Source organism: Gracilinanus agilis, chromosome 4 (genome assembly GCF_016433145.1).
Source record: "Gracilinanus agilis isolate LMUSP501 chromosome 4, AgileGrace, whole genome shotgun sequence".
NCBI classification, from domain to species: domain Eukaryota; kingdom Metazoa; phylum Chordata; class Mammalia; order Didelphimorphia; family Didelphidae; genus Gracilinanus; species Gracilinanus agilis.
Window position 1 is genome coordinate 53870790 of NC_058133.1, and position 21685 is coordinate 53892474.

The 21685-nt window shown below is 40.7% G+C and overlaps 1 protein-coding gene across 1 annotated transcript; it reads left to right on the plus strand.

The window, feature by feature from the left end:
- The first annotated feature begins 5758 nt into the window (after positions 1-5758).
- On the plus strand, positions 5759-20498 carry LOC123243617 (low affinity immunoglobulin gamma Fc region receptor II-b-like). The gene is made up of 7 exons (XM_044671636.1): positions 5759-5917; positions 8907-8927; positions 10755-11009; positions 12265-12519; positions 13797-13907; positions 18378-18409; positions 18572-20498. The coding sequence occupies exons 1-7, from the start codon at positions 5842-5844 to the stop codon at positions 18662-18664; spliced, it is 843 nt and encodes a 280-aa protein (XP_044527571.1). The 5' UTR covers positions 5759-5841; the 3' UTR covers positions 18665-20498.
- The last annotated feature ends 1187 nt before the right edge of the window (positions 20499-21685 follow it).

Consider the following 21685-nt stretch of genomic DNA (forward strand, 5'->3'; position numbering starts at 1 on the left):
CATTCATTACTCTCCCCTTCTTTCATTTTAGCCAATCTGCTAGGTGTGAGGTGATACCTCAGAGTTGTTTTGATTTGCATTTCTCTGATTATTAGAGATTTAGAACACTTTCTCATGTGCTTATTGATAGTTTTGATTTCTTTATCTGAGAACTGCCTATTCATGTCCCTTGCCCATTTATCAATTGGGAGATAGCTTGATTTTTTGTACAATTGATTTAGCTTCTTGTATATTTGAGTGATTAGACCTTTATCTGAGTTTTTTGTTATAAAGATTTTTTTCCCAATTTGTTGTTTCCCTTCTAATTTTTGGCAGCATTGGTTTTTGTCTGTACAAAAACCTTTTAGTTTAATGTAGTCAAAATTATTAATTTTACATTTTGTGATTTTTTTCTAACTCTTACGTGGTTTTAAAATCTTTCCTTTCCCAGAGATCTGACAAGTATACTATTCTGTGCTCATCCAATTTACCTATAGTTTCCTTCTTTATATTCAAGTCATTCACCCATTCTGAGTTTATCTTGGTATAGGGCAGGGGTCGGCAACCTTTTTGGCTGTGAGAGCCATAAACGCCACATTTTTTAAAATGTAATTTCTTGAGAGCCATACAGTGCTCACAGTTCGCGGTCCTGTAACAGCGCCTGAAAAAAAATGGACTTTATGGCTCCTACAGAAAGAGCCATATCTGGCCCTCAAAAGAGCCAGATATGGCTCTAGAGCCATATGTTGCTGACCCCTGGTATAGGGTGTGAGATGTTGATCTAGGCCCAATCTCTCCCATATTGTTTTCCAATTTTCCCAGAAGTTTCTATCAAATAGCAGGTTTTTGTCCCCAAAACTGGGTTCTTTGGGTTTATCAAAAACTGTCTTGCTGGCCCCTAGTCTATTCCACTGATCCTCCTTTCTGTCTCTTTGCCAGTACCATATTGTTTTGATGACTACTGCTTTGTAGTACCGTTTAAGATCTGGTACTGCTGGGCTACCTTCCTTCATATTTTTTTCATTATTTCCCTTGATATTCTTGGTCTTTTGTTCTCATTTCTATTTTTTAAAGAGTTCCTTTCCTCAGTGAATATTTGTACATCTTTTACTATTTGATAAATTTTTGTGCTCTGTTTTATCAATTGTCTTATTTTGCTTTTTAAGGAATTATTTTCTTTAGTATTGTTTATTCCTCCTTTACTAAACTATCTATTTTTTTTTAATTATTTTCTTGTATCACTGTCATTTCTTTTTCCCAGTTTTTCTTCTACCTCTTTTATATGATTTCCTTTTGAGCTCTTCCAGTAATTCTTTTGGGGCTGCTTGATTTCAGGCCAGACTCCATTTCCAGTGTCAACAGACCACTCTGTCTCCCTATGATAATTCATAATTTTCTTTGAAATTTTGGATGCAACAGTATTGATTTGTTGTCTCTACTAAATTTGTGTTTTGGTCTTTGCTGTCACCAAAACAACTTTCTATCTTGAGGGTTTTTGTTGTTGTTGTTGTTTACTCATTTTCCAGACTTTTTCTTATCTTCTAAGATAATTTTATAGGTCAGCTCCATTCCTGTGGTAAATGGGGCCCTATCCCAAGCCTCAGTTATTTTATGAAACTGTATTTAGAGTTAGCTCTGGGAATCTGGGAATTTTCAGTTCTTTCAAGATGGTATGATCTAAGATGAGGTGTGTTTAATACTCCCCTGGCCTGTGCTCTGGTCTGTGAATAACCATGAGTACTCTTTTTCCTCTTTGGAACTATGAACAAGGTCCCTTGCTCTTCTGTGGCCAAAAGCACTGTTGTGTTCTAGTGCTCCTTCTCTCCTTTGGATTTCAATCTGAATCTGAGTATGGGCAATGCAACAGAGTCCTGCACCCAGAGCCAGCAACAAGACCCCTGGACTCTCCTTCTGACTAGTTAACCCACTCCCTTATGGTCTGTGGTTGAGAACTACAGAAGCCATTGCTACTTGCTTTGGAGTGTTGCTTGATTCACCCTGCCTTTTTGTGGGTTCGGTCACTATAGTTCTTTTTTGAGGTAATATATCAAAGTTATTTGGAGGGTAATTTGGTAGAGATCAGATGAGTTTCCATACCTTCTCTGCCATCTTAGCCCTACCACTTAACTCTTTATTTAAAACAAGAATATATATATATATATAAAACTTACTACAATGGTACATTACTGTTCAGTCCTATCTGACTCTTCATGACCCTATTTGGGATTTTCTTGGCATGGACAATGAAGTGGTTTGCCATTTCCTCCTCCAACTCAATTTACAGAAGAAGAAATGAGGCAGTTAAGTGATCTGCCCAGGGTCACACAGTTAGTATCTGAGAGCAGATTTGAACTCAGGAAGATGAGCCTTCCTAACTCTTGAACCTTTTGGCAGCTTATTCTCCCAAGCTTTCAAAGCTCACAAGTCATAGCTCTCTCTAATATTTCTTTATAGATGCAATTGAGAGAGAACAGCAGGGCCATGTGTTTATGACCTATATGATGGATGGCTGGGTGAGGAAAGACCCAAAGCTTTTCTCTCCATTCAGAGGCTTAAAATATTGTACATTCCTTACTCAAACACAACCAAGGAGAGATAATTTTGGTCACTTGGTTTTTGGTAAGCACCCTCAGTTCTGACTTAGGACTCAAGTTTTTCTTCACTATGAGGTAAACCAACAAAAACCAGGCAGTGAATATTTTAACATGCTCTGAAGTGGAGAGCCAGACTCCTCTATTCCATATTATCAAGCCCTTCCAGAAGCAGACTCAACCCCTAGCCTCCACATAGAAGATTGAATCACATTATTCATGCTCCTAAGGACTCAATTCTCACTGGTCAATGCCCCATTATCTAGAATCACAATATGCTGGGCTTAGAAGGTATCTCAGTGGACTTAGTCAAATACAGAGCTAAAAAAATATTCTCTATCACAATACTTCTGATAGGTACTTCTCCAGCCTTTGCTTGAAGACCATCAGTGAAGATGAACTCAACATTTTCTAAGACATTTCATTTTACTGGTGGACAGCTCAAATTTTTAGGAAATGTTTCCTGACTTCAAGCTTACATCTGCCTCTTTGTAATCTCTACCCATTGTCAGTTAGTCAATAAATATTTAAAGGCCTACTATATGCCAGGTACTGTGCTAAGCACTGGGGATACAGAAAAGGCAAAAGACAGGCTCTGTCCTCTGGGGGAGGGAACAAACAAACAAATCTTTACAAACAAGCAATGTACAGGAAAAGGGGTATGTGTGGGTATTCAAGGAGGATTAACAGTTCTGATGTAAAGCCTGCTAAGTCCTTTTCAGGGCTGTTCATTCACCTTTGATGTCCATCTGGCACCCATTTCTCAACCGTGAATCTAAGAAGTTGTAGCATTCATAGTAGCCACATCCTGGATTGTCACACTTAGGAACAGGTCCCCTTCTCCATCTGTCCTGGGTCTGTGGCCCAAAACTGAGTAATAAACAATAAAGTTGTAGTTGACATTTATTTCCGTATGGGTCCTCATCTTGCCTTTGGGCATGGTCCCTGGGCCCTGGACTGCTTGATTCCAGGCCAAATTCCAATCTCAGCATCAACAAACCACTCTGAATGGTTCCCTGAACAAATGACTAGCTGGTTTTTCTTGAATTTCCTGAGTAGGATTCAGTCTGGTCTATTTTCTAGAACTGAAGGGATTTGAGCTGGCGTTAGGAAGAGGGCATTCTTTCTATTCTCTTGCTACTCCACCAACTTGACTCCTCTCTTATTCCTCTTCTTTTCCATAGGAACAGGGACTAAACTGGTCAGCTCACTGTTATAGGGAAGTCTAAGATGAGGAAACTCTTACTAATACAGGTTAACACCTTCTCTGCAATTTTCAGCCTAAGAAAGTTGTCTAGAGTTTTGAGAGTTTATCCAGCTTGCCCTGGGTCATAGCTGTTCTACATCAGAAGCAAGACTTGAACCCAGGTTCTGAAGCACCTTTTCCAGCAACTACACCAGAGGTTTCCAACAGAAGGGCTATGGACCACATGCATTCCACAACACTCCTGAGTGTAACTGAAAACAGATTAAAAAGCAATTGGGAAACTCTACAAAATAAAGATACAATAAAACATAGATAATGTTATATTTAAAAACTGTCCATATGGGGCCCGCAGGAGTCCTTATCTATAGTAGTGGCCGCCAGTTTCTAGATGAGTTTGACAGCACCACTACAATAAACCACACCACACACTCTGCCCAATATAGCTAAAAAATCCAAGACCCTCAGACACTCCTTTTTTGTTTTCCCTGACTTTCAATACCAGCTTCAGCTTATTCTGAGCATTAGTGGTCCTCATACTGTTTTTAGGACCATGTCCATCTCTGTATCACCCATCTGTCCATTGTGTCCATTTCCTTTTGTATTCCCATCTCCTATACAATGCCTGTTATATAGTAAGTGCCTATTGACTGATAGATTGATGGACCCTCAGTGACTAGCCCTACTACCCTCCAACTTCTGTGTGTAGCTTTGAAGAGTCCAACATGTTGGTGAGTTTCCTCTATACCTATATTTCTTTTCCTTCAGATAATTCATATTTTTTCTCCTTGGAATGATTCCTCTTTTGTCTTCAGAGTTCCACTCCCTGTTTTTTGTGTTTTGTTTTTTTTAAATCCTATTTCCTTCAGATGGAAGTACAAAGGCCACTAACAGACCCAAGAGCAATAATGATAAGCCTAGGAGCTTCGGTTTTCTCTTTTTTTCTGACCTGTGCTGGTTCAGTCCTTCTTAGGCATCTTGGTGGCTCCGTGGCTCCAGTCTCCCAGGAGACAATGCAGACATACAATTGCCTTTGATGCTATTAGAACTCAGATCTAATCACTCTCAGCCTCCCCAGTATGAAGTACTGCAAGCATGCACCACACCAGCCATCCATTCTGAAGAGTTTCCCATCTCCCCCTGGCCTGACTTGCCCTGTAGTATTTTCTCCTATTCTTATGGATACCCTATAATTATGGGTAACCTCAGGTAGCTATTTCCAGCACCAAGAACTCAGATTCCATGATGTAAGGGATAGAGAGAACCAGAAAACTTCAGCTCTGATACTTCATAGTTCGGTGACCATGAATAAGTCACTCAGTTTATCAGAATCCCTGTTTCTTTACGTACTAAATGGAATAATATGGCACAGGGTGGTAGCATGAAAACTGCCTTGTAAATGTGGCTTGGTAGTATTGTGGAGCATTAGGGGACTCTGGGGACGAATACTTTTCGTACTGGTCCATTCTCCCTCCAGATTAGGGCTGGAGACTGGAGTAAGCTCCTCTGAATTACTACTAGTTGATATTTTACATAGAGCTTTGAGGATGGCAAATAACTTAAAATAGGCCATTACACTGAATCCTCAAGACAATTGATTGAGTTGGATAGATAGGGAAAAGATTCTGATCCTAAATTACACACACATATACATATATGTGTATGTTTGTATACATACATGCCTCTCCTCCCGGTCCAGTTTACAATCTGGGTTCCACCAAGGTCAGGGTGGGGAGTATGTTGGCTGTCCAGTAGATTACTCTGAATTTGGAATTGTGTAAAGAGTTAGTTCCAGCTGTGCAGGCTCTTGGCCAGGAAAATGCATTCCATTGGCAAAGAGGGAGGAGGCAGAGAAAAAGGGGAATTTAGTGGGAGGAGGATCAGGGAAAGGGGCGGGAGGGGAGGAGATTCTGCTGCAGAAGGTCAGTGCTCACTTCCTCTTTTAGAAGGAGTGTTTACATGTCCTCTGGAGTGGACTCTGCTGGGGTTGGTGGGACTGGTTTGTGCTGCTCTTTTCTGAATCTCTGTGCTGCTTGGAGAGTTTACTCCTGGCATCCCCCGGCTGCCATGGGGGAATCATGGGTGCCCCAGCCTGTCACTACCTCCAGCTCTGTGCTGCTGTGGGCAGCGCTGTTGTGTCTGGGTGAGTCTGAGCTTATTGGGGAAGAAAATAGGGGTACAAAAGCAAAGGGCCCATTTCTAACTCGGGCATCATTTGGGGGGCCTGACTTGGGAGGAAAGTGTGAGTGGGGAAGATGAACAGAAGAGATGGTGGCAGTGGGAAGGAGCTGAATATAACTAGTTCCTTAAAATCAGGACATGGGGTGGTTGTTAAAGTTGCTGGACAATCAATGCCATGCTGATAGTGCCACTTTTTTACAGCTGCTCTAGGCAAAGGGGAGGGTGATTCTTCTTTCAGTTTCTTCTCCCCACCAGGCACCCAAATAGTTTTCTTTTTCCCTAATATTTTGTTCTGCTCTTGAGAAACTGACCCATTCTGTGGCATAAATACTAATAACAACTCAGGGTTAGACAGACATCCCCAGGATGTTTCTATTTTAATAGTCACGGTGGAATCAAATTGCTTCAGTTGAGAAATGGTTGAGTTTCCTCCCTCTGCTGCTCAAATCACACAAAGTTTGCAGTTGTTTTCTCCCTCTTCTATGTCTAAAAATGGATTTCCGTGTGGAGGAAAGGAAAGTGCTTATCTAGAAAACGGAGGAGCAGGCAGAACCCTAATTTTAGTCATTCAGGATTAGCAGATTGTGAGCTTTGAATAATTAAGATTGTTTTTATTTCCTTAAGGTATATAGACACTTGAGATATAGACTGGTATCGAGGTGAAGAGTTTTAACAGCGTGCCCCCCCCAAAAAATTAACAAAGTTTTAAGCTCTAAGCTGTAGCCCTGGATCAAATATTTTAGAGTCTGAAGAAACTTTAGTAGTCACTGAAATGCCTTCCTTTCTTCATTCATTTTTTAGAGGAAAACAACAACAACAACAAAAAAAACCAAACAACCAAAGCTGGGGAAATCAGGTCCTCTGACTCCAGAGTCAGTGCTGTGCCCACTAAACTGCACCATGCTTCTAGTTTTGATGCAAATTTCTCATTTCCTCTTTTCTTAGGGAGTCATCTCCAGATCAGATCTTAAGTTTAGATAAAATATATTGACTGAATGTGGATCTCCCAACCCACCAAGGCCAAAATGTATTCTAGAGGGTCCAATATTCCCCAGAGTGGGGCCTGGCAGGCTCTCCTCTCCACTCCCCCAAAATGCCATGCAACTCATGCTGGATTCTTGGGTATTCCAAAGCTCTATCAAATCATACCCTTTTGATTCAACTTAATGACTTGGGGGTTTCACTATCCTTAGATACACTTTAGTAACAGGAGCCAAGAAGAGAAATCCCTAGACTGGATATTAGGCAATGTTTGGTTGTGAAAATAAGGGAGAAAGAAGCGTAGAATAGAATTTTAGAGCCAAAAAAGAGCCTGAGATTCCATCTAGTCAGTTTCTATAGAAGAGACTTAGGCTTAGGAAGGGTTCAACGATTAGTCTAAGGCCACATAGTTAGAAAACTGCAAGCCTGAGTTAATTAATAAAGAGACTTTCCTGAGATACTCCTGCCATGTTTCTTGACTTTCTGAGCAATTCCTCTGTCCAAGATACTTGAATGTCTGCAGTTCTTCCCATTTTCAATTTATTTCTGGGGAGATGCTTTTTTCATAGCATCCTATTCTGTTTGCATGGGGTGGGGGGAAAGTTCTGATTTTCCCTAACCTTGTCTTTGTACAAAGACTCTGAACATCTAAATATTGCTAGCCCCATTCCCTTGTTCAGTCAAGTATCCAATTTTGATTTTCATTAATAATAATAATAATAAGAGCTAGCATTCAGATAGCACTTTAAAATTTGTAAAATGCTCTACAAAGACTATCTCATTTGATCATCACAACAACCCTTATGATGTAGGTACTGTTATTATCCCCATATTATAGATGGGGAAACTAATGAGGCAGCAGTTATGAGATTTGCTGTTTAATTTGAAAAAAAAAAACAACGAACAAACATGGAAAGACCTATCTAAAATTATCAAGAAGAAAACAAGCAGAACCAATAAAATACTATATACAACAACAGAAATATTGTTTAAAGAATAACTTCTGTATGTTCACCTCCAGAGAAAGAACTGATAAGTAAAAACAAGCAAGGCAGTTTTATATATACACATATCCTTTCATCAAATGATGTCTTCTCTAATACAGTGAGAGAAAGAAGGGAAGGAGATACCGGGGAAATTTAATGTAACAAACAAACAAATTAATTAATTTTAAAAGATAGAAACTTGCCTAAGGTCACACAAGACAGCTAATAAGAAGTCTAGTTCTGAACTCAGGTCTTTCTGCCTTCCTGGTCTATGCACCCTATTACCTAGCTAATAGTGACTACATTCAAATCTCAAGCAAGATACCCAGGACCAGTGTTCCTTCATAGTTCCTAAGAAACACAGCGAGTATTATGGAAATGTGTTTTACATGATTTCACATGTATAGTTGATATATTTCTTACCTCTACAATAAGTAGGAGAAGGGCAGCAGAGGAGGAGAAAATTTGGAACTCAAACTTCAAAAAAAATGTTAAAAATAAATAAATTTTTAAAAGTTTTACCAAATAGTGAAGCCAGGATCTATGGTAACTCCCAGAGACAGTCCTTTTTTTTAAATCTTTCTCCCTGTGCATGGGCATTCTTATAATAAATCCTACTCTCGAGAAAGGATTTAATTCAATAAAGTCATTCACACTCCATGGAAAGATGTTGGTATTTTTAAAGGGAACAAAATATTAAGCAATAGGAATATCTCTAATAGTGACATTTCAGGTGCCACTGAGCAGACAATAGGTTATTTTCTTTCTTTGTGGAAGAGATGGGACTTCTAAGTGCCCCCACAATGACTATTAGTCTAACCAGCTCTGAGGAACACTGGGTAAGGACTACAAAACAGAATATCTGTTCTTGGGTCACTGGGCATCTATGGATCCCTAGCCTGGGTAGTAGTAGTTCTATGATGTGGCTGCCCTGCCCCTAGATTCACTGTCCTGGTCTGATGCCTGTTTTCTGGTTTCTTGCAGCTCCAGTCGTGAAAAGCAATGGTAAGTTTTCTATTAGATTGTGCACCCCCCCTTTTTTTAAACTACCTTCTACCTCTCCCTGCTAACCCCTAACATCCTTGACCCAGCATGTCCTAGAATATAGTAGCTAGTATCCTGACTACAGCTGGAGGTTTGTACCTCACCTAAGACTGTTTGTTTTCATTTCTAGCTAGAGACTCGATCTTTTTCCTCTCTTTTTGCTCTCAATCCTGCTCCTGTTGTCTGGCTGTGTGTGACTTTTTGGTCCAAGGGGTCTTCTTGGCAAATATACTGAGGTGGTTTGCCATTTCCTTCTACAGTGTAAGCCCATTTTACAGTTGAGCAACTGGGTTAAATAGGGGGTAATTGACTTGCCCAGGGTCACACTATGGATTTGAACTCGGGTCTTACTGACTCCAAGCTTAGTGCACTATCTACTATACGACCTTGAGCCTGAGCCCAGGGAATTTTTTTTCTGACTCATGCAAAATCATAGGAAGCCTATACCTTCCAAAAAGGATTAGTTTGCTCATGTATGTCCTCATGTTTCTCTGTTTTTTAGCAGTTCTTGTGTCTGTTTCTTCTGTATCCCTGAAGCCATGTGAATTTCACTACCAGTTTCTTAGAAATAAGAGTTTGCTGTACTACCCATTTGACCTTGTGATTTAATTTTAAGACTCAGTTTTCTTATTTGTCAAATGAGGAAGTAGGACTAGAAAAAAAAAACTCTAAGGTTGCTTTCAGCTCTAAATCTTATGATTTAGGATCAGATAAGAGAATGTGTATAAAAATACTTAGCACAGTGCCTGGCACATAATAGGCACTTAATAAATGTTTGTTTCCCATTCCCACTCTCCATGGCATGTCTGTGTTTTGTGTGTATGGTTGCTATGAGTTTGCTACATATTTTAAGTGTCCTAGATCAGAGCTGGAAGGGAATTTAGATGTCATCTAGTCCAACTCCCTCATTTTGTACATGAGGAAAGCCCAAGGTTTTTAACAACTTATAAGTGGCTAAACCAGAATTTGAACCCAAGATTTTTGAAATCAAAGTCCACATTCTTTCTCCTTCCCCAAGTGATGTCTAAATGTGTGTGTGTGTGCTCTGTGGGCCAAGTCACATCAAATTGACAAATATTTATTAAATGTCTATGATGTCTCAAAAACTGAAAGAAAGGTAAAAATAGTCCCTCCTCTCAAAGAGTTCATAGTCTGTGGGTGCTGCTGTCTACACAGTGTATGTTTAATATTGTGTTTATATACATTATCTGTGTATATATTAACCTTATATCTTGGGTCTCTGTATGAATGCCAGCTTTGACAAGGCTAGTAGCTTATAGGTGCTAGGATGCCAAACCTTGGAATGGAGGCAATTGAGACCCCTTCTTCTTCCTGTAGGAAGTTATTTCCTCAGTAAATGGGTCCCCCTTCTTCCTGCAGACAATACTGACCCTGGATATTTTTAGGTTTCCCCTAGATTTTAGAGATTGAAGTTACAGATAATTCACTCATTTTTCCCTCATAAAGGTTCTCTTGGGGAAGAAGGTAACTCTTGCTTTCTTTTTTTAATCAAACAGATGGAGTTAGGGAATCCATAGGGAGCTGTTCACCCTTCTGGAGACGGTCCTGTGGCCTCACGACTCCATATGGCATAAATGTGTGAGAAAACTGCCACCAGCAGTTTATCTAGCTCTGACAAAAAGTCTACACCACATCCCTTTAAACATGCACTGTTTGTGATCCATTCCATTCTCTGTAGCTTTCACTTGCATCTGGAATTTTGTACCTCTTTTTGGACTCTGGAGACTCTTTTTTTTTTCATCCCCCTCTCCTCTCTACTCTCATCAGAACCTCCAAAGGCATTATTGACACTGGAACCCCCATGGATCAATTTGCTCCGGGAAGACAATGTGACTTTGAAGTGTGAAGGGTTCCAGACCCCTGGACATGAATCCATTGACTGGTTCCACAATGGATCAGCTATGTCCTTCCACCAGGACTCCTATACCATTCCAGCTGTCAACCTGAAGGACAGTGGTGAATACCAATGCCGGACAGAACAAACTTCCCTCAGCAACCCTGTGCAAGTACAAGTCACCAGTGGTGAGTGAAGAATTAGTAGACTGAGGAAAGGTGGAGTAGGAGGGAAAGATTTAAAATTTTCTTAACAATATAGCCTGGACAAGGACCTATCCTATTTATGAGCAGAACTAATGTCGAGGGTACAGGGTGGAAGAGATCCTAAGAAATCTCCTAAGTTATTTTAATTTCCCTTTTCACTATCACTCTTTCTGAGGTATAAGTATAACAAATCTTGTTCTAAGTTTCCCTCACTGGTTCTGTCTATTTTCACCCCTCATTCCTGTCAGGAAGTTTCAAGAACTCCCTCCCCAATGAGCAGGAGACTAAGGACCTTACCTTTAATCAATCAAGGAGTATTTATTAAAGGCTTACCATGTAACAAGTACTGGAAATATAAGTAGAGAGAATGAAACAACCCTGAGACACAAATCTCTCACATTCTAAAAGGGGGGATTATAAGTACATGTAAAATATATATGTACAGAATAAATTCAAAGTTAATAAATACAAATCTATAGAAGGTACTTTGAGAAGAAGATGGCTAGTAGTTGAGAAAACCAGAAAAGGTTTTATGCAGAAGATATTTCTGAGATCAGGAAGAGAGGGACTTTATGAGGGAGAAGTAAGGAGGGAGTACATTCTAAACAAAGGGAGTTGGGGGAGTATAGAGATGCCCAGTGGAAAAGCATAGAATTAGGATCTGAAGGTAGTAGCCTTGGAGGAACAGAAAGCAGGTTGGTATGTCTAATGGTCCAATTCAAGGAAAGGGAGAGTGATGTCTAGTGAGGCTGGCTAGGTTATAAAGGACTTTAAAAACTAAATAAAGGAATTTGTAATTCATTCTAGAGGTGAGAGTGGGGCATTGAAGCTGATTGAGCAAGGGAAGTCCATGGTCAGTTCACTGTGTTGAACTAGCATCTCTGAAGGCTGAGAGTTATGGCTCCAGATTACAAAGAATCTCCCATTCTCTAGAATGTTTTAGATTCTTATGCCCCTACTTAGTTCTTTAATTCCCTCAAGTTGTCTCCTTGTTTGCCTTACATGCATGTCACCTCCATTTCTTTCCCATTTTGACTAGAATCTATTTATTAAGGTCTGTTATTTGGTGAACTCTGGATTTTATGTGGTAGATTCTAGCAAGTGGCATTCTGCATGTTCAGAGTCAATGTCTTCTTTTCTTTGTCCTAGGAGCTGTCAGCAAGTCTTAGATGGCCCAGTGGCTCTGGGGGAAACTGAAATGTCCTGAGCCAATACTTTTTGTGTGTGTGTCTTTTAGATTGGCTGCTACTCCAAGTGGAGAGCTTGGTATTCATGGAAGGTGATTCTACAACCCTGAGGTGCCACAGTTGGAAGAATAAACTTCTACATAAAGTCACATACTATCATAATGATAAAGCCTTAAAGTATGCTTATGAATGTTTTGACTATGTCATCCCTCAAATGAACTATACTCATGATGGATCCTACTATTGTGTAGGGCATATGGGACATAATATCCATACATCTAAAATTGTCATGATCACTGTCCAAGGTAAGAGAACTTCACCAAGGCATTTGAAGGGAAGAGATGGACACTCGGGACTGAAATTATGTGGTTTTATTAGGAAGATAAGGAAATTCTAGACAGAGACAACAGGAATAAGTGACACTGACATAGGATGTTTATATTTATGAAGCATTTTTCATGCAATTCTCATTTTAGCTCTGCAAAAATTCCTACAGACATTATTACTATTATTGTTATTATTATTATTATTATCATTTTAGAGGTTAGCAAATTGAGGCTCAGAGAGATATGCCTTCTCCATGGTCACTCAGTGAGTAAGTGCTAGAGGCAGGACCTGAATGCAAGCCTTCCTTATTCCAAGCCCAGCATTCTATAGACTATGCCATGTCCCATTTCCCAATATCACAGTTGAGCCAAAGAGCCATGGAGAATCAGGGCAGTCACACTATGTAATAATTAGGTCAAATGGGTGTCTATTTTAGTAGTCATAGGCAGAGATCCAGTTTCTTTGGGCTCACCTCCTTTGGAGACCACAGGTCCCAAGTGATGAGCTTTAAGAAGACAGCTTGAATAATTCTTGAAGAGCTTACCCCAAAACATCAATGGGATCCCCTAAGTAGGGGGAGAAGATCCTACAGATACAAACCTTATCCTAGAATCTCCCAATTTATCCTCTATCATCAGCTAGGTCTTCTCCTTCAGGATATTTCTATATCTAGGTAGAAACTGTAAGCCTGTGCAATTGGCCTCTCCATATAATAGAAGCCTTAGGAGTGTTCCTTTGTTTTGCTTCTTTGGGATCAGGGAAACCTCTGCCTGGAAATGAGTTAAAACCTCTATCAATATGATGAAGGAACTGGATCAAATCAACAATAAATATACAAGCCTCTATTTTCAGGTCCTATACATTGCTAAACTCTGTGGATAGAAAGCAAGAAAAAAATAATTCCTACTTTAAGGAGTTTACAATCTAATGAGAGAGACAATATCCAAACAAGATATATACAGAATCAATTGGAGATTTGTAATCTTAGAGGGAAGGCAATAGAATTGAGGGTGATGGAGAAAGACTTCTTGCAGAAGGTGGGGTTTGAACTGAGACATAAAAGAAATCAGGAAAGCCAGGAGGCTGAGACCAGGAGGGATGCTTGGCAACTAAAGATAAAGGAGGAGTACAGGAGAAGAGGGGCCTGCCCTAAGGCAAGGCTGATTGGGCCAGGTAGCAATAGTGGAGGGTAAGCAAAGGGTAGAGGTAGGAAAGAAGTACTGTGTATCCTGAGATCTGTTTCTCCCAAGATCAGGAGGGAAATCGAGTGTCATGAAAGGGCTTATAATAGCACTCGTCCTGGTGGTTGTGATTGCTGTGATTGCTGCTGCTGCCCTGTATTACTACAAGCGACACAAGACAACAGGTATGTGGTTCCCTTTGGTTTCTTATGTAATTGACTCTTTTCTTAGCAAGATCCTTACCCTGTCTTTCCCTAGGTCCTGGATCGGTATCATCTTTTTCCTGGACTAGATAATACCCAGCTACACACATACTTATAACTATGAGATTTTTTGACACAACAGGAGTTTTGCCCATAGATGTTATATTGGAGAACTTAGAGATGGTGTTTTATAAATCTAATAAATAAAAAAATCAAAATTTTTTCTCTTGAAAAACCCAACTTGATGGAGAAAGAAATATATGGTGAGAAAAATAGTAAAAAACTGATAGACAGGGATAAAGATAATCACTGAGAGACAAAAAGTTGTAAAATGTGTGACCTTTGAAACATACCCCCTACCAATTCCCCTTAGTTGTCAGAATTCTTGTCTCTTTTAGAGAATCCCTTTTATTTACCAATGACCACTTCCTTTTCCTTGGGCTGGACTTATTCCAACTGAATTCTTCAATGATATCCTTAGTAAGTGACAGAATGTATAAGGGATGGTAGAAATGATAAAGCAATGCTTGAAGTTTCCTAGAATTGTAGATTTAGGGCACAAAGGGATTTTCAAGGTCATCTAGAAGAGTCATCTAACTTTACAGCTGAAGAAATGGAGACCTAGAAAGGTTAAGTGACTTGTTTGAGATCACGAAAATAGAAAATGGCAGAGGCAGAACTAGTCCTCCAACTCTTAATCTAGCCTCTTTTCACCACATTTGGCTGCCTTTCTCTTTCTCTCCATGCTTCCAACTAGGTTTCCCTGAGTAATCTGAGTGCTAGATGGAGAGGCCTCAGTGATTTGAAGCCAAACTCTCAGAGAGTGGAAGCACTGATCTCTCCTGGCAGTAGGTTGAGGAAAGTGGGGTGGGGGGTGGGAGATGGCTTAACTATTGCTGGGTCTCCGACAGACATTTCCCCACATGTGATGAGAATAGGTTCTTCCTCATCTCTACCACCTCACCTGGACTAAGATCTGGAGTATAGAAATCCCAGAGTTTTTATGCATGTTAATTACCTTCTGTATCAGAAAATGTCTCATTTAGTAATGAATGATGATTTTAAGAGGGTCTGTTCCTCTTGAATCACTCTTTTTCCCCTGCCCGTGGTCCTGAGGTCCATGACTCTCTCCTATTGTCCCACTATCCTTATATGTGCCCTAGCTTTCCTAGACAGTACTCAAGCCATGAAACAGGGAGAAAATCTCCTGCTTGAACCAATCAAGTACAGGTGGCTCTCTCACTGGCTGTCCCAGTACATGGTGAGAGACAGATAAACCTTGACCAAATTGGAACCGCAAGGTGGACCAGAGGCTGAAGAAAAGGAGGCTGGTAGACACCAAGCAGAGCTGCAAGGAAAGCAGAAGCTCAAATCTCTTGGTCAGCTGTCTAGCTAATTCAAGGGCATAGGTAGGACAACATTGGAGATGGGCATAAACCGTGATAGTGCATGGTAAAACCAATACAACCAAGAGTTCAGAACTATTTTTCTCACAAATGGGAATAAGGGAGAAGTAGGGCTACTTTGGGACTCTCAGAAGTACTATGAGGTCAGTGGAGAGGTGGAGAGGGAAATAATAATATAATTTAATCTTCATAGTAGTAGTATAAACATTATTATCTCCATTTTATTGATGAAGTAATTGAGATTCAAAAGATTCATATGATTTGCTCAAGATCATAATGTCATAGAATCATAGATGTAGAGAAAGAAATGATTTCAGAAATCATTTAGTCCAACTTTCTCATTTTACAGATGAGGAAACTGAGTCCCATAGATGCTAAAGTGGACTTGTTCAATGGCAGGCAAATGTCAGAGGTCTGCTTTTGCTCCAGATCCAGCCTTCTTTCTAACACACTGTACATAGATTCTAAGTGGTAGAAACTGGATTTAAATCCAGACCTTCTGGAGCCAAATACAGTGCTACTAGTAGAAGATGAATATGTTTATCTAAGAAGGGTGACTAATAGGAAACCAATCAGGGCTCAAGACTCAGAATGTCCCATACAAAAGTGAGTCAAACCTATCTAGAGGATAGTAGGTTGGGATAAGATTGAGACACCAACCCTGCAGGGAGATTGTTGTAGTCAAAGTGGAAGCCAGAATGTAACAGAGAATGTGGGAGGGCTGAAGTAACATTGCTTCAAGATCTCTAGGAAGAGGGATTATACTCATTCTCTTTGCCCCAGAGGATGAAGCGATGAGTTGGACTTGAGTCACAGATTTAGACTTACTATGAGTAAAAAACTTCAATAATTACCATTATCCAAAAGTGGAATAGAAATCTTCAAGCAGAGACTGGATATATTAAAGAAGGAATCTTGTTCAGGTATTATGTGGGAGTACATGGTTTTTATTATTCCTTACAACCTAGAAATTCTGACTCTTTGATCTATGATTTCATTAGAGTAGGTATATTTCCTCTTTTGATGAAGATTTCGACTCTTCCAGGTACCTCTGTAAATAGCCTTCATAAACTCATCTTAAGAATCATTTAATCTTACTAGACCTCAAAATTCTCCTGTTAAATAAGAAAGTTGGATTATAACAATGATGGAGAACCTATGGCAGAGTGCCAAAAGGGGCATGCAGAGCCCTCTCTATGGGCAAGCCTGCAGTCTCCCACCAGAATTTGTTAATAGAAAGCCAGAGGGACTGTGGGGGAGCTCTTCCCCTTCCCCTCTCTATGTGCCTGAGGACATTCCTCACTTCACTCACCCCTCTGCCCAGCAGCCCAGTGGGAGCAATTCCTCCCTCCCCTGTCTGGGGTAAAGGGGACTAAGGGGAGGGGGGCAGCACAGATAGCATTGTGCTTAATCTGTGGTGAAGGTGATTTCCATGGTGGGGTTGGAGAGGAGCTAGGTTTAAGGGGAGCATAGCTCACAGCATGGCACATAACTGAAGGGGAGCAGAGATGGAGAGGAGTGGAGGGCTCAGGTCACTCCTCCCCATCTCCACACAGGCCTCTCATCACCCACCCCTCTTTCCAGCAGCCCAATGGGAGCTCTTCCTCCCTCCCCTGACTGGGGTAAGAGGGGTGGTGGTAAGGTGGGAGAGCAGGGACAGGGGACAGCACTTGGTCTGTTGAGGATAAGATGGGGAGGGCCAGAACTCTATCTCTAAAAGGTTCTCCCTCACTGGACTATATGGTTCTTTCCAGCTCTGATATTTCAAAGTCATAGGATGCTATTCCTAAAAGGAATTTGGTAGAACTGGGATCATTCATATTATTTTCCTGTAGTTATGATTTAAAGAAGCAGAATTCCTGGGCCTCCAGTCCTACTTTACCCTAGACAAGGCATACTCCTTTGGCAATAATGTGACCACAGAGCCACTCAGGGTGACATAAATGTCTTGATAGGGTCTTGGAATGTGATTTGGAAAAGTGCCAAGAGATTGGAGTGCTGGATTAAATGTGTTGTGTCTAGCCTATGCTTTGAGGGACTCTCCTTTGCCCACTGGACCACATTGTCCGGGGCCCAAGGTTGAGTCTGCATCATGGCTGACACAACTATGAGCTGAAGAAACCTTGGTCTTTTTGTCTTGCCTCTCTAGCCCAATGGGTTTCACATGACCACTGGCATTTATGAAAGAACACTTCACATATAAATTGTTTTTCACACAGATGCTTAGCTCAGTTGCACGGGATGGTAAAGGGGCATGTCATCAGCAAATTCCATGACCTTTGAGCTACGGATTTGTGTATGAGATTTGGGAACATGGAGAAATGTGTCTGCAGGACGAAGGCACAGATCTCGAGTTCACTTTGGCTTGGGTCCATTTCCAATCAACCTGGTGAATGCCAGTTGTAGCTACAGAAAAAAAAATTTTTTTTATTTTTACATGAGCAAGGGGGAAAGTTTATTGCCAAAAGCATAACAGAGAAGAGTATGAGTGAATGTATTATGATCCAACTCTCCAAAAAAAATCTGTGAATATCAGAGCTTTAGCAAATATCAAACTTCCTTAGCTAATAAAGAAAAAGGCTCGGTCTCTGTTCCACAAGGGTTATTCCCTCCAGATGTTGGGATTTCAGTTTATCAGGTCTGGTATCACTCCTGAAGTGGTCTGATTTTCTCTCAGGATTCATTTGATGCTTTTTTCACTTGCATCAAACTCAAAGACGAATGATTCCCTTTTCCAGTTGGCAGCTCTAACACAGACCTGGTTCTAATTCTGGGGTATGGGTGGGGGTACTCCAGACTCAGCCAGAGCTGTAGACCAGAGGTAAGGAGTCTGGTCACCTTCCTCTTGACTTTCAGAAATGGCCTGAAGATGGGGCAAACTTTGATCCTTTTTTTTTTTTTTTTTTTTTTTTTAAGATCTGGTTACTTTTTAGCCGTGTCTTATCTATACAAGTAGCAACAACAGTAACCGTATCTCTAGCACTTGATAAACCCTTTAATATAGCAAAGTTTAGTTGGACCTGACTACTTTTCTTTTCATCCACAGCCAGTGATCCTGAAGCGCTAGGAAGCACTGTGGTGAGTGTGATGCCTCAGCTCCTTCCTCATTTACCCCATACAATCCTTCTCTGTTTTCTTTAATAGACTATATTATGTATCTCTTATGTTCTATCTATCCTGCTCTATATATGTCACCTACCCACCACCAACCCAATTCTTCCACATCTCTGTTTTCTTTAGGTGGAGAGTTCTGTCTCCTATTCACTTCTAAAGCACACAGATACCCCTGAAGAGGAAGAATCAGGACGCCGAAATTATCAAAGCTACCAATAGTCACAATCACCTCTACCCCTCCCATAGTGACCCTATCCTGCTTGCTCCCTTCAGCACCAGGTTGAAGGACCTGGTGGACCAAAGGCTGGGGACCAGCTGCCTCCTGAGCCAACTTTGTCATTTGAGGAAAATGGTTTTGAAAATCTCTTTTGCAGATGTCTGCTCGAGTCCTACACTGCTTTAAAAGAATCAAAGGCAATTGATTGTCAGTGATTACACTGCCTGTCTATGCTGCCCAGTCTGGATGATTTCATACCCCGAATGACTTTTGCACAATACTTTGGACAATCCAAAACATTTGCTTCCCTTTAGAAGAATTTTTGGCTCCTCTTGAGACTGTTCCCTCAATGGGGCAGGCCTTAGTTCCGGTGGCAGCTTTCTCTGTCCATAAGTGTTGGAGTTGGAGCAGGAGATGCTTGAGCATGGCTCCCCTTAGGGGAGAATGATTTTAAAGTGATGAAAGAGGGTGTTTATCTACTACCTATCTCCTTCCTCAATAGTCCTCACTACCTTCTGTTGAAATGGAAGGTCCTAGGACAGAAAACAAGGGATCCCAGGCAGCTCTTTTGTCACCTCTTCTTTTTTAAAAATATCTCATGGGATTTTTTTAAATCTTTCTTTGGTTTTGATGTCAATCATCTCCAGTTGTGTTTTCCCTTAAAGCACACTCTCTATCTAGGCAATGATTTAGGAAGCCTGAAGAGAAGGAAATACTACTAAACTACCAAGTAAGATTCAACAATGCCATAAGAACCCTAACTGCCAGTATAGAGTCCTCGGTGCTAAAGATTTGGGAGCTCAATGTGGATCTGGCCTATTTCTGAACAGGGGGCAAGCAAAGCATGCAGGACATTGGGGAAGAAGTACCTGGGAAAGGAGGCAGGGGATGTCCCTTTTAATTACTCCTTTCTAGACAGGTATTGTTTCCCTGGAATTTAGGCAACTCAGTGTTGTTATTCTGGTTGGGGCCTACTTTCTTTGCCCAGAGTAGGGGGAGTGGGTAAGGGGAAAGGGATCAAAGGCCTCTTGGGATGAGAGGTGGCATGGTGCTATAAAAAAAGCATTGGTGCTTAAGTGGAAGAAAAGAATATGAACAATGCCTCTTCTACTTACTAGTAATCTGACAATGAGTAAGTCAGTTCAGCTGGCTGGGTCTCAGATTCCCATATGCCAAATGAGAGGGTTTTACAAGACGATCTCAATTAAATTCAATAATCCTCATTCAGTACTGATTTTGCATCAGGAGGCTATTGTCTCTGGCTTCCTAATCCAGGGACGGCACTTCTTTTCCTCTTCTACTCCCTTTCTCCAATCGCTCCAAGAAGTAAGTTTAGAGATATACATTCTGGATCCTCAGAATGTATGTTTAATTCATGAAAGTGATTTTTATGAAGTCTTCTTGACCTCGTATTCTTAATTAACTTGTTTTAGTGCCTTTACAGTCAAACTCTGAAATCATACTGTGATTTATACTTTGGGTGAGTCACTTAACTGACATTTATAAAGTGCCTTAAGGTTGGCAAAGAGTTTTGCATCCACAGTCTCATTTGATCCTTCCTTGAATTATTATTCTCATTGTAAAGATGAGAAAACAGGTATAGATTGCTAACTGACTTGCCCATGCTCATAATAAACTAACAAGGGTCAGTGGCAGGATTCAAATCTAAGCCTCTACTGACACCAAATCTTCCAGCAATTCCTAGTGCTGCCATTCAGGACTTACTTCAGTTTATTCTTCTCTAAAAGGAGGGGATTGGACTATATGATCTCTAACATCCCTTCCAACTCTAATGTTCTGTGATCCTATATATAATAAAGCATTGTTATCAATTCATTAACCAGTTCAAGTCTCTTCTTTTCTATTCAGTCTTGCAACCCCAGTGAGGGTCTCAAGGGACTTCTTTCCTCAAGCACAGGAAGGAGATAGGCCTCATGATACAAGGGGATATAGAGCAAGGCTTCTTAATATGAGGTCTGTGAATTTGGATTGAAGAAAAAAAGTTACATCTTATTTTCAGTAAACTCAAACTGAAATTTAGCAAGTCCTTTAATTAATTTTTTAAAACCATGATGTTGAGAAGGGCCCTTTGACTTCACCAGACTGCTGAAGGCATCCATCACACACAAAAGAGTAAAGAACACCTTAGAAGGAACAGAGGGACAACAATTAACTTTCTTCATTGACCTGCTCCCTGTTTTCTTACTCAGTGGAGGGTATCCTGGAGGATAAGACTTGAGGTTGGCTCATACTGTGCCTTGATTTTTGTATAAAGTGAACTATGATGAGAAAAGAAAAGGAGAGTCTACAGGACCAAATCCTTGGGTTTCTGTTCCTCACATACTCAGCTCTTCAGCATTCCCTGGGACTGAGGGGAAGAAGGAGTGTCTCCTCCATCTCCTACCTCACCTTTCACACTGTCATCTACCCATCTTTCCTCTGAGAGATGTTGCAGAGAGCAACATTTAAAGTGAGCTTTAAACGTTTGGTAGTGTTTGCTGCTGCCTAGAGGGAGCAGGGAGTATTACTGCCTGTGGCAGTGGGGAGCCATCTACCTGGATGGAATTTCAGAAAAGTTGAAAGGTGAGTAGGATTGATATCTCCAGCTAGGATGTGAAAATATCTACCTACCCACAGGACTGATTTGAGGGGTCTTGGGTAGTACATGAAGATCATCTTGTTTTACCTTCTGTCTGGGCTTCCTTGCCTCATCCTACATCATATCTCTTCGCCTGCCCCTCCATACTCTGTGATCTGCCAAATTTGGGGACTTGAGTCTAAGTTGAGTTCAAGTAAGGTTAGGGATTCCAAGGTTCAGTAAAAGGAAGGGCAGGCTACCATCAGGTAACAGAAATCAGTATAAGGGCAGTCAGCAGTGAAGACATGAAGCAAGTCAGCTTTACTGAGAGGAAATACTTATTCACAATTAGAGAATCAGTCTGGACAGATGGAAATAAGCCAGATTTTCTTGAAGTTCTGGGTGGAAGGGAAGGTAGTTTCAGGAAAGTCTGTTAGGTTTTTAT